The following is a 13862-nucleotide window of genomic DNA, read 5'->3' as shown; positions in this document are numbered from 1 at the left end:
GATTTATTAATCTAATTTAGCTGTTTCACGTCTGATACAGTGATAAATTTTTGATCTTTTCTGCATATTGTAAGATTAAACAGTTCTGCAAAATCATGCTCTGTGTTGCTGGCCTGGAAGGCAAGACCCAAACCTTTTTTGCTCAGGTTTCATTTGTGTGGTAATTTATTTTTGTGTTTATTTGGTTTAAAGTCTATTATTCTCAGTGCTTGTTTTGGTCTTATTTTTAAGATCATGAAGAACTCTGTGGCACCAGTTATGGATCTTTTTGCCTAAATGGAGGGATTTGTTATATGATTCCTACTGTATCCAGTCCATTCTGCAGGTCAGTGAAACTAAAGTTTGTGTGTCTAAGTATTGGACAGTAGCTGTCTAAAGACTATTTCTCCATTTTCCCCTCTTTAAGGAATCACTGCTAAAGCATTATCTAAAAGAAAATACCAATTACCTATTACTTACCTAGTTTACAGAGACATAGCAATATGAGAAAAATAAATGTGTATATTTGGTGTATACTTTCTTGTCAGGTGGAACAGTATTCAGTTATGTATGCATTCAGGATTATATCTATAATTAGAGCCATATTTCCTCATTACAATACAGAAGGAACAAAATACCCTTGCCTCATGGAATATAAACTGTGGTAAAGGCATTCAGAAAGTCAAAGTACAGTTTTTCTTACAAATTATTTATGTTGCAAAAATCTTTGTAATATAAAATGACCTGACCAGAACAAAATGCAGAGACACAAAAAATAATATAATCTTTTAAGGGGGAAAAAAAGAATGTAATTCAAGACTTACTGCATTCTTCAAATCATGTTGAAATGCTCAAAGAGCAGCCAAAGACTACTTGACAAAAAACATCAAGGCAGCAAATACAGATCCTTCTTACACCACTCCATAACAGAACCATTCTTCCTTCTGAAGCCCATGCAGCAAACAGGAAAACAAGCAGTTCCTGTTTTTGCATGTGGATACATTTCCTGCATAAATGCTGCCCTATCTTTTTATTCTCTGGTTTTACAAGACATAAGATGCTAAATAAAACTGCCACTTTTCATGGTCCTGCATTTACTAATTCTGAGTTATCATCCATCAAAATAAATTATGGTTGATTTAATGGGTTTGCTTAACAAAAAAATTGGCATTCAGACAAATATTAAATAACACTTAAGGATATTACCTTTTTTCTTCCATGGCAACTTCTGTTTCCTCTTCTGCCTTGAGCTATAACTAATGATAACTGGATAAAAAAGTTGAAGAAGGAAACAACATCTTTTCCCAGATGCCTAATTAAAATATTACTTCCTTTTGTTTGGGACAGTTCAATCTGAATACTTAAACTCAAGCACATAAACTCATTTATTTAGACAGGGAGAAAAGAGGCAATTTTGTGGTAAATGCTCATTGAAAAATATACACAGCATATCACTGTCATTGTTCAGTGTCACAACGAATCAGATCCAGAAGAGAGATTAAATCTCTGAAGTGCTGTATGACGATTTATTCTATGTGCTAAACCTTGCAAGCTTATGCAATATAAAAAGGAATACTACACAAAAAAGTAAAACATTTTGAAATACATGTCTTTTTTTTCTAGAAGGAATTCTGTATTATTGTACATAAATGAAAAATGAATGGTTAAACTAAAGAGCAGCAGTTACACAATTTCAAAGCACCCTCTCAACTACTGCTGGACTGTGTAACAAGAAAGATGTATTCAGTGCAATGACTATAAATATGAAGTAACAAATACTTAGAAAAATTCATTCTTCAGGAGCACAAACTAGTCAGCAGAGATAATTTACACTTTAACAGCTCCAAATGAAGTAATTTTCAATTCAGGTACTACAGGTTTTTATAATCTGCTGAAGCAGAAAAGTAACATCTTAAGAACATTTTTGTTATACTCAGGCAATCTTATAGCATTTAAATTATCAACTATTTTTTCTCTATCTAGTGGTTGATTATGAAGTTAGATGGGTTTAAATAGCAGCATTCTATTTAAGCACATCCTCATTCTAAGCATGTTCCTTAATCAGTCAGAGAAGGCTAATTATAGATGAGAAAGGTTTTGTTTACACACAGATATCTTAGTAATCAGCAGTGATGTGAATAGAAACAACAGGAAAAATACATTACCATTCAGCAGAATTCAGAAAATATTTGGTGCTTTGGAACTTCATGACTGGCATCATCACAGACTTGCACAGTTTCTTTGAGGAAGGTTTCTGCCAAATCCCACCCAAAGCTCCCCAGCGTTCTCAAATTATCATGTCCTATTGAAAGAAAACTCAAATCACTTTTAGAATCAAGGGCTGAATGATTGTTAATTAAAAAAGGAGGAGATGGAGAAAGAACAGACTAGCAAACTGTAAAAATACCTTAAAACACATTTGCCTTGACATGGTACTTAGTCACACAAATGTGTTGTGCTCAGCAGAGTTACTCTGTGCAACATCATTGGAAGTAATTTCACCATGTGACCAAGAAAAATATATCATTTTTTAGAAATATGTGTTTTGTAGCATGATACAAATGAAGAACTGTTGTTTACCTTTGGAATGTCAGGGTTTTTTTTATCATTCAGAAATAGATTTATCCAAGGCACAGATTTAATACGTGTTGAACATTAGTTGACACCCCCCCCCCCCCATGTGCAACAGTAGCAGATTTTAAATACAGCTGACATGCATTAAAACATGTGGTTGCTCAGCTGCCATCTTCCCTCACTGCTTTCCCAACAAGGAGTTCATGTTCTCAGCAGTAAAAAGCACACCTGTCACAATAAACCAGATGAGCTTCAAACCCAGGAACACTCAAATGAACTAAATAAACAGGCAGCAGGACAGAGGAGGATGGAAAAGCAGCTGCCTCAGGTGCATGAAGGCTGAAAGCTGTTTGGCTCAGCACCTGATGCACAGCTGTCCCATAAGAATTAATTAATGCACTGCAGAATTAAGTGAAGATTTTGGTTTCTGAGGGGAAGCTCTGGTGCTCCCATTTTTTCTTACACGTGGCATATTTCTGAGAGGATTCTTTCTGTATTTCAAGCAAAATACAGATGGTATAAGACAACATGCACAGAGCTCTGCTCCAGAGGGCAGTACACACAGAAATCAACAGTAAATGCTCTCATTTTGGGACAGGGATCCTACTCTGCTGAGGCATAAGTATTGCAAGAGACACAGGCAGACCTTGCAAATCTTCTCCCTGAAATTCCTGTATATCTTCATGGATATTTCTTCCTTTTTCCCTTCCTTTGCTTCCATCATAATGGAATCTCTCCTCCACCTTTCCTATGATAATCCAGTAAATCCCATGCAAATTCCTTCTGCCACTTTCTGTACACTCCCTCCTTGCCTGGCCCTCTGCCATTCCCTGGTTCAGACATCCCCACAAGTCATACACTTGCTGTGCTTTCAGCCTTCAGAATATACACCCTGCAAGTTGCCAGGGAGGGGCTTCCCAGTAATTTGGGCTTTTCTTTTTTCTCTGCCTCCAAAATTACATTTTAATGTACCTCAGGCTCTTCTGAAATCAAACTGTTCAATTAGTATTTTTCAATTCTGCTTTTGGCTTGAAAGGTAGTAACAAAAGTTAGAATTCACACCAAAAGTATGGCTAAAAGGATCAATAATTAAGATTTCTTTTTAATCGGACATACAATATAAAATGCAACACACTCTTATGTGTCTGAAAAGTATTAGCAATCTGAATTAATATAACTGCCAGATAGGGAAAACTTCCCATACAAACACATAACTAAGGGAGGGGAGAAGAAGCCATTCTTTTAGGGAAGAATAACCCATTCTTTCAACTTCTCTCCATTTTATTTTTCTCTGTGTATAGAGAGTAACTGTTTTGAAACTTCTCTAAATGCAAAACTTTTTAAAAACCTGCTTAGATGTCCAATTAACTTTGCCATTGCTTACTCACTTTGTCTCTAAATTCTTTTTCATACTTACTAGATGTTCTTAGACCGAATGTATTAGGAGAACTTTTAGGAGTCTGCTACAGACTGAAGATTATGTTGATTTTGAAGCTATCCGCCATGAAATCTGAATTGCATTGACAAGCAGATTATTTCTCGTCTTTTTCTGCTCAGAGCTTTGTATTTACATGGAAGTAGTATTTATACCAAGAAGTATCCAAAATTTTCCTGACTGAAGGAAGACTCAATGACAACTGAAGTCAACACCCTGATAGTATAATGCAAAGCAGTGAGAATCTGTGTGCATATTTGACTCCATTTTTTTACTTCCTACTTTTACAGTCTATCAGATACTTCCTTATGATGTCCACCTTAGAGTCTGGCAAAGAAAGAAACTTTACCTTCTTCCTAAGTCCCAGTGCCATAGGATCATTTGCACTGTCCAACAAACAGCATCTGAGAGGAGACAGCAGTGGTGCCCGTGTTACTGCAGGGCTGTTATGTTTCAGTTACCGATAGATTGTAAAGGATCAATGTAATTGCAGACCCCTGGTCATCTCCTGACATCTGATCCAATGCAGTCTATTTTCTTCCACCTTGCATTGATGCTGACATGATTAATACCCTGTGCTGAAAGATTCTATAGGTTTCTTTCCATATGCTAGTGTTTTGTCTGGAGCTCCTATAGGACATTTGTATACAATGGTTAAGGCTGGCTCATCTCATCTGACAAGAGGTGTGGGTGTGTGTGCATGTGTGTGCAGCTATCTAGGAGAGCAGAAATCTGGATGCCAGATGAAAATGGGAGGTTTTAGTCACAGATTTTCCTCAAACATTGAAGGCTGCTGTCTTTCAACTCCGAATTAGAAATTCAATTTTCTTAGAGGGGGAAAGACCTTTTTTCCATTTGAAAAATCACCTCTGGAATGCTGCATAGTAGGGCCATTTAAAGGCAGCACCGGGCACGTGCAACAACAGCAGGGTAACAGCATGCAGGTGATGTACAACAGCAACACCTGGCCAGGGAACACAAACTCAATGAGTGCAACTCCTCCTTACTACAGCCTGCACTTGGTCCTCTGGGCTTTGCCCCGGCTCATTCAAGTGCAGGTACACCAGTGCCTGCCATGTCAACAACTGCTCTTAAGTTGTGTGCTGCTTTTAGGCATCCATAAACGGAGTTGCTGCTGACTTTTAAGGCTGTGTATAGTAAGACTGGCTGCCTCTAGGAGAGACTATACAGACACCATCATTCTGGGGTATGTTCACAGCCCATGTGCTTGTTAGAGACCATGTTCTGTCTTGCTTGCAGTCACTGCATATGTAACTCCACTGAAATTATTTGAGCTTTGCTAGTGCAACAGGATAAGCAGGTCTTCTGAGAGAATTCCACTGCTAATTACTGAAGTATGCTTAGTTTCTTTCTCACGTATTTTAGCAAGGACTTGTAGAAGAAACCTTTCCTGGTTGTCTTAAAGCATCAGTTGCTTCTATCTTTAACATAGGCCTTTACCTATTTGTACATCAGGAAAGGTGACAGCAATAAAAACTTGTTCAAATAAATATCTGAACATCTGGATTTTCAGAAATGCTGTAGCACAGCTTGTTCACATCAGCTATAATTTTATTATTTAAATGTTTCCCAAAGATATCTCATCTTAATTTTCTTGTTCCTATGAAAACCTACATAATTTTTAGGTTACATTACAGCATTTTCTAGATAGCACAAAATCACTTTCAGCAAGTGTGTCAACAGGCCAGCATAGAGAAAGTGGACGGGTAGCTTTATAATCCCTAATACATTCCTCACTTTTAAACAGATACTATCAAACTAGCTAGTCATATTTCTATAACTTGTTTTTGTTACAACCATGCAGAATTAATAGGTTCAGCATCCAGGATGTCTTAAGTTTGGCATGTGCTTCTTTAGTATAGTTTTTTTTTCTTTTTGCTATAACCTTGGATCCATATCACTATAGTTTTACCCTTACAATCTTAGGCCTGCAAGCTCTTTTCCCTCTTAAAGACTTTTGACCCCCTTAAGCATCTGGTTCTGTTTTCTATTTTGTAGGAAGTGCTATGATCTCAGTGACCCTTTTGCTGTGCTGTCAACACATTCCCAATTGTTTTCCTACAGTCTTTGCAGAACATGAATACAGCTTCCATCCACTGTTGACACCAACTCACTCTCATCTATCACAGCAGCTCAGTAACCCTTACCATTTACCTGATCCTCTATGCAGCTCTCTGCAGCTGTGACTGTCTTGTCTTCCTCCTGTTCTATTCTGCTCTTTAGGCTACTGACTTACTCCCTTTACACTCATTCTTTAGAACTTTTCCATGAGCCTTAATTTGATGCCAAAACCTACTTTTTTCTTCCTCTATCATTTTAGCCTTGCATTATTCTCCAGTTTTCATTGCTATTCAAGAATACTCCTATAAATTTCTTTTTCCATTTTCTTTTCTTGTTACTCTATTCAGCTCTCCAAAGCATTTCTCTCTCACTTGCTAGAGAACAATGCCCCACTCAAACTACACTTCTATCCTTAAAGTATTCTACAGTATTTCAGAAATAGGCCACTGAAAAGCCACTACACTTAGAATAAATATCTGGAACATTATCTCAAGCAATCAGAGCCGTCTGCCTGTCCTTGCTTCTCCCAGCAGTGAAACATCATGACTTTGAAAAGCCTCAGATTGTCCTTAGTAAATGCTGTCTGTTTGATCAGTTGCATAGCTTTAATATATGATGATAATTAGATGTCTTTTTTTAGTGTCTAAATCTTCTGTATTTCCAAAGACAAAGAATTAAAAGGGTACTAACTGTTTGTGCAGTGGTTTAGGCCAGCAGTACTGAAATACTGGTTCATAACTTACAGAAATTGTAGTGGGAGTCACATCAGGCATCATGTCAGAAAACTCACAGGGAACCTTTGGTCCTAGTTAGATATGCTAAGCATACTTCTTTTTTTGCAGTTCCTCCCCTCTCCACCTTCTTACCCTCATCTGAAATTATACCTTGCAGCTGCCAATGGCATTTGAGAATTTCAAGTATGTTGCAGAGTTTAGCCCATTTTTCTCAGCTGGAGCCTGAAATTGCTTATGTCACAGATTATTATGACTTCAGTGCCAGAAATAGCAAGAAGGAGCAAGATCTTTAGTAATACAAATAGAAAGAAGCAAATTTACATATATAAAAAATACACACAGGATCTAGATATTGAAAAAAGTGCTTTCCATTTTCTGTAATGAAATCAATTCCTTAAGAAAACTTAGCAGAATAAGTGCAAAACAAATGAAGATTAGCTTCAACCTGCCTATTTTTGGCTGAATAGGAATTACTAAGCCATTGATTTTATTTGTTTTTACTAAAACATCATATCATTTTACCATGGTAAAATATCGTATTTGTTTAAATCCTTTCTTCAGAAGAAGTCTTAAGAAGCTCAACACATAAAATAAGCATAGTAGAGAAGACTTCTATGTAGTTCTCCCCAAGAGGGGGTTATTCACCTAGCATGTGACATGTTCTGGCACAAATTATTACACTGCATAAACTACTTTCACAGTTTAAGTTGTACTGTGTCTCAATGAATTCTCATGTCCTTGATGTCTTTAGCTGACACTACCATCTTCAACAAAGGAAGCCAGAAAATTACTTGAAACAGGGAAAAGAAAGCATGACTACTGTGTGAGAATCAGTGGGATGACACAGTTAACACTAAAGAAGTAGCTTAATTAATTAAATCTGTCAGTGATGAGTATATTAAACTTAATATATAAAAGCAGTACGGATCAGAATGTAAACTTGATGCCCAACATGCCTAATTCCCTTTGTTCCAGAAATAATCAGGTGAGAGGAAATTCTGTAACAAAACTTGCTGTGAAGCAAATATAATTTTTGAATTGAGTCATCACAGGTTCTCTACCCAGAAGAAGCCTTTTATGCTTTTCATCGTAGATGACAAGCTACCATCTAATCCAAATACAACTTGGTTTCCCAGGTGTATTGAGAATTACACAGGAGCTCGTTGTGAGGAAGTTTTGCTGCCCAGCATCAAATCCCAAACAAAAGGTGACCTGTTTGCAACTTTCTTGGCTTCCCTTCTTCTTCTAGGAGTTCTTGCAATTGGAGCATTCTACTTCCTTTGCAGGTAAAAGTGATTCATAAGGCTGAAGCTATTCAATCAAGTAGAAATTTCTTCTGACAATCATGTAGTAATTATTTGAATGTAAAAGTATGTAATGAATTATCCATAAGGTTGTATGGTTATTCAGCATAATGAATGGGGATGTCTCAACTTGTTGCTTGTAATATTTACTTCCTGACTTGAAGTTTTCTCAGTGTCATTTCTAAGCTCTTACTTACAGCTGCTTTGTAAAAAATACACCCCTATCTGAGATTTTACAGTCCATCTAGAGTTAGTGCTAACATTTTAAAACATTAGTCTACCTTATGTGGTCCAAAGACTGAGAAGTAGAAGCAAATTAACAAAGTGCTTAGGGATCAGAAACTGATCCTACTGAATTGGTAACCAAAGCAGCTGGTGCCATTAGCTCCTAATTCTTCTACCACTCCCAGTCTAAAAAGGAAAACTAAGGAAAGAATGAAATTGAAGAATACTTCCAGGTAGATGTTTACTAGCATTTAGGACAACTCAGAGAGCTAACTAATTTGTTCAGGATGATCCAGGTTTGACTAGAAGACAAATGTCAGTGCCAGACAGCAAGTGCTGCAGGGTTGGTTTTAGTAGCATTTTAGACATATTAGGACTTGGAATGAAAACACATAAAGAGTTACTGGGATTGAGGCAACTATTTGATGCTGTACATATATCACTACACCTATACCAAACCCAAATAAATGTATCATCTTCACTTGCAATGCCTTCTTTATTTTGCACCTGTGTCCCCTCTTTATTTTTAGAGTACAGCACTTTTTGTAAGAACTCACTTTGCCGTATACCAATAATATGTGTTTATGCATCTCTATAAGGCACCTTATAGCCCCTGTAATTCTTTACTCACAGACTTGCAGAATCTTCTCTTTCCTCCTATACTGCATTTCTCCTTGGTTATGATAACCAAGGGTTCTTGCAATTCTGTTGTTTGTGCTCCCGTGGTCACATTGCTAAATCAACTTTTCTGATCTGTGCCTTTCAATAAGCGACCTTTGGAATAGCTGGTCTAGTTTTACCTCAGCTGCTGTCATGGAAACCCACTGAATGCCAGCTTCTCTCACAGCTGAATGTATTTAGAAGAGATAGAGAGCATTGGATAAAACAGTTGGTATAAAAAATCCCTTGTTGTAAAGGACATCCCCCAGATTAGCAATTTTAATTAAATTAATCTTGCTTAGCCATGGAATGCCAAAGCAGTTGTTTGCTAAAAAACATTTGCAAATTACTATGAACTTATTAGAACAAAATACAACTTAAACTAACTTAAGAAAAATTAATTCGAGTCTCATAGAGATACAGACAGTATTTCTTTAGAAGTAAAATTGTCTCAGAGAAAAGGAAAAAACAGTCTTCAGAGAGTAATGTGTTAAAAGATCCCTTTTCTTTCACATACAGTAAAATTAGGGGAAAGCTGGAGACAATCTATTGAGTTTTATGGTCCAAAGACAGAAGCTTAGAGTGACAGCAATGACAGGTCTGTGAAAATTCTTTTATTAGTCAGGTAGAACATCAACTTCTCTTTACTCACTCTTTACCTAACTGGCAGAACAAGTAGTAGTGCCTCTTTATTAGCAAAATAAAAAGGGCAACAACTCAGTTATAACATAGTTGCCCTTGAACCCTATCTTACACACCAGACTAATTTGGGAAATCTCATAAAATTGTTATCAACTTCTTTAGTGCAGATAAAAGAACCTAATTGGCTAAAATTGTCTTACCTTTACACTTCAGAGGCTGATGTAGGATGATCATCTGCTAGAAAACTCATCTATAAATGAAACACTTTACATCTCTAAATCCTTATCTCTTGGCTGAAGCGACCAACACATGAGGAGTCTCAAGTGGATACTTTAATCTACTCATCTCTTTTCAGCTGAGTGAATGAGCATTATTGCTAAGAGCTGTTGTCAATCCAGATGTTTTTCTCAAACTGCATCTATCACCTATATCTTAGAAGAGGGTGGAGCTGGGGCTTATAAAGGTTAGCTGAGAGTTTGACTTGGCCTCCTGACAGGATACATTAAGTTTAAAATGTTAAGAGACATACTGTGCTAAAGTTTCCACTATTCCACTTCATTAACAATGACATTTGATCCACAATCAGAGAGCAGATTGTGGATCAAGTATCAGCCTTTACCCTGATACTGTGTTAGTGAGCATTTCCATGGCTTTTTCAGCAGAGGGTTCTAGTGGGGTTTTAGTATAAACTATAAGGTAATCTGAAGGGGTGCAGAAGAGGAAATACTAATTTCCTCTAAAAAACTAATTGAAGCTCAGGACAAGGAAACTGAATTCCTAAAATTATACATCAAATCTTTTGGAATATAGAACTCAGTGCTCTATTTTCTTGTCTGTATCATCATACCTCCCTTCCTTTCCAAGTTTTCTTTCTCTCAGGCCATTTGGGGCAGATTTGAGGACCAAGCATGTGCAAGTGCATTTCATGCTCCCGAAAAACAAATCCATTCAACATACAAGGGTGGAGGTTTCATTTCTCTGCTTATGAAACTAAATCATAACTTACAGTGAAAGTAATCCATAAAAGAGTAGGGCTGCACGTGAAAGCTCTGAGTGAACAGTGGGAAATAATTCTCCTTTTGCATTTAACTGAGTCATCACATTTTTATCAGCTGATGATGTATTTTTTCCAGTATGCAGAGCACATGGAGGCAGGGCAAACACAGATCTATCTGCTCTCCATCTGAAACAATCCCCCACCCTCTCCAACAAACAGTGCTGATAAAGCCTGGCCTTGTGACATGGGCAGAACAGAGAAGTGTACAAAAATCCCTGCTATTACTGCTACTGAGGAACACATGGCATATTCTGCTTCCAGCAATTCACCTATCAGACCAGGTCCATCTGGTCTTCTTCCTCCAGAAACATATTGTACTGGAAGAAGAATAGGACAGGTATGAGAAGAGATGCCACATGAGCCAGCTTTTCTTTAAAAGCAATAGAGAAGCCTAAATGCCACACATATAGATCAGAGGAATAGAGCAAACCCTAGGGAAAACTGAAATAAATCTGCAATTAATTTCTATATTTCATTGTAAATGCATGCTAAGATGCCAAATGACCTGTAAAGTAAGTGTAACATTGATGAACAAGAATTCAGACAGCCAAAACAACAGGGTCTAGGAATAAAGCCATTTAAGCTGTCCAAGACAACAGACTTTGTGGAGGAGTCGCATCACCCCAGGACACAAACTGGACAGAACAGAGAATAGCTCATGACTCTTCTCAAGAGAGCAGATGTCTGATTACTATTAAAAGAAAGAGAACTAGACAGCAAATGATCAGCTCCACTTACAAGATTTGCTCCTCTTCAACAAAGTGTGGAAAATTACACATCATTTCCAAACACTAAGAGAATTGATAAATAATTCTGTGCTATTTACTAATTGTTTAAATAAAGACCTAAGAAATCAGACAAACAGGAACATTACCTTCAGGAGCAAAGCCAGGTAGTTCCAAATGCTGTACTGCCCTCTGATCTCTGTTCTTCTCTCTCAAACACATGCTTCTCAAAATGAGTATTAAGTAGAAAGTAATTGGGGAAGATCCATTCACTTTTTCCAATGGAAAAATCATTCATTCCATTAACTTGTCTCTTCCTTGATAACATTTTTCACTCTGTGTGTATTTTTCTCTCTCTCTATTGTCTCCTTTTTGTTTTTTACGGTCAGGAAAGTTTCTATTCCAAGGACAAATTCTTCAGAGTATGGTGCCAACCTAGTTGAAACTACAAGCAGCAATGGCTGCAACAGTGAGTACAGTTTAAAATTAAATGACCAGACTCCACAAGGGAAGCGGGGGAGGAAGTTTTTGTTAATTAAAGTCACATGTTTTATTTTTCAGAAATAACAACAGCCTAAAGAATTAGAGTGGAAGAACGGTGGAGAACCAACATGCAGAGCAACCCTAAGAATCTAAGTTGTAGAAGGTGACATGGTAAGCAAGATGGGAGAAGAAAGTTGACTGAAACAGAAGGCTGACATGTTGGAGAAGACTTCATCTAAGACTTAAACAGTTGCACTTACTGGAGTTTCTATGTACTTTTAAAACTGTATCAATTATACAGAAATCACTATAATTTATGTTTGAATTCTGTGAGATTTTTTTTATGGTTTTCAATAATGCACAGGTAGATGCATGAGATAATTTTGGGTTTTACTACATAGGAAATAAATAAAATACAATATTTATTTTACTGCACAGAGAATCTGAGATATCACAGGATTTTAGCGTGAGATGATACTATGAATTTTTGATAGTGGTTTTTCATTTTTCACAGGATTTCACCAGAGGAGCTGAAGCCTGTCTTGATTCAATAGTTTCAAAATTGATATTTGTGATACATGTCCAGAATTTGGCTTGTTTCAGACACCTTTACCAGATGTAGGGGAAAACCTCCTATCTTTCTCCCAGCTAATACTTACTTTTTTTTTTTTTTTTTTTTTTTAATCTTGTAACACAACATCAGCACAAGGTACCATTGGTAGTTTATTGCCCAGGTTCCTGGCACACAGTTTTAATTCAAATAAAGAGAAATATTAAGAAAAAAGCTTGATAATGGTTAAAAAAAGTTTTTTAGGCAGAGTATGGTGTACATTCTTAATACTAAGCAAGATATCTTCCTTCATAGTTTTTAATTTTGGCTGGCTTTCTTCTGAAAATCTCACTACTGAGGGAAATTCAAACTTTACCTTGAATGTTCCAGTTGATATTTCAGATAGCAGAAATCAGGAATTTTATTTGTCAGGTCAATTTCTGACACAAAATATTATCCAGACAGGTATCTTGGCTGAAAAAATGCTGTCCTCTCCGAAGTTTTATTTCTTTTATTCACATAAGCATCTGCTGATCACACTGATTATATGCCACACCTTGGTCCATTAAAGGATTCTCTTACTCAGACAGAGAGGCCATCTGCCATGGTCCATGTCTTTTTTTTTTTTTTTTTTTGCCTTCACAACACAAAGAGGATGCCTGGTTAGTCAGAGGCATGGAAAATATGAACTGAACAATTTTTTTTCAACTTATTTCTAGCACTGGCGGTAGAAACCAGCAAAAAAATCAAGATATGTTTCCATAGTGGCACATTACCAAGGAGGTGATTATATGGGATTTATAAGTATTTATTGAAGGGAAGATTAACTGAGGAAATTTATGAATTAAAAGGAGAGAAAATTCAGAACAGAGATTTCTTATCTCTGAAAGAAACAATCTAAATATGTATAAAAACATAGGTGCAGAGAAAATGTTGACTAAACTCCTATTTCTAGGATGTCTACTACATGCTCTAGTGTCAGAAAAAGCAGTGTATACTTTATATCAATGTAGAAAAAAGCACAGTGCTACAGGGAAGAAAAGGCACTTGGGTACAGTGCATAAGGTGAGAAGTCTAAGAGAAATTATGTTACAATGGCTACTAGAACACAAACCAGAATAATTCATTACCTTCTGAAAACTCCTGTCAGAGAGGTCAGAGTCCAAGTTAGTGCTTGGCAGTGAAAGGACAATCTGAGGACAGCAAGTCAGGTAGAGGACCTGATCCAGAGATTAAGTTATATAAAGCTCTAGAAGATCACTTTCTCCCCAAATTAAGCAATCATTACATGTTATTTTCTGAACTTCAAATCTTTAGCAGATAAGCTGAAGAAAACTGATAAAATTGTTGTAAAGGCTAGGAAAGATAGAAGTTATTTTTCTACATATGGACAGGCCGCTGTTGTAGAGTTC

The 13862-nt window shown here is 36.8% G+C and overlaps 1 protein-coding gene across 1 annotated transcript in view; it reads left to right on the top strand.

Annotated features, from left to right (window-relative positions):
• Nucleotides 1–12213, top strand: part of NRG4 (neuregulin 4) — a 46127-nt gene extending 33914 nt beyond the window's left edge. The window contains exons 4-7 of the mRNA XM_021546784.3: nucleotides 232–325; nucleotides 7941–8090; nucleotides 11807–11886; nucleotides 11979–12213. Coding sequence (XP_021402459.2) covers nucleotides 232–325; nucleotides 7941–8090; nucleotides 11807–11886; nucleotides 11979–11995 — 341 coding nt within the window. The 3' untranslated portion in view covers nucleotides 11996–12213. The remainder of the gene's footprint in view (nucleotides 1–231; nucleotides 326–7940; nucleotides 8091–11806; nucleotides 11887–11978) is intronic.
• Nucleotides 12214–13862: the final 1649 nt, after the last annotated feature.

The sequence above is a fragment of the Lonchura striata genome, chromosome 11 (genome assembly GCF_046129695.1).
Source record: "Lonchura striata isolate bLonStr1 chromosome 11, bLonStr1.mat, whole genome shotgun sequence".
In the NCBI taxonomy this organism is placed as follows: domain Eukaryota; kingdom Metazoa; phylum Chordata; class Aves; order Passeriformes; family Estrildidae; genus Lonchura; species Lonchura striata.
Note: the sequence above shows the minus strand (reverse complement) of the source record. Positions and strands in the feature narration are given on the sequence as shown.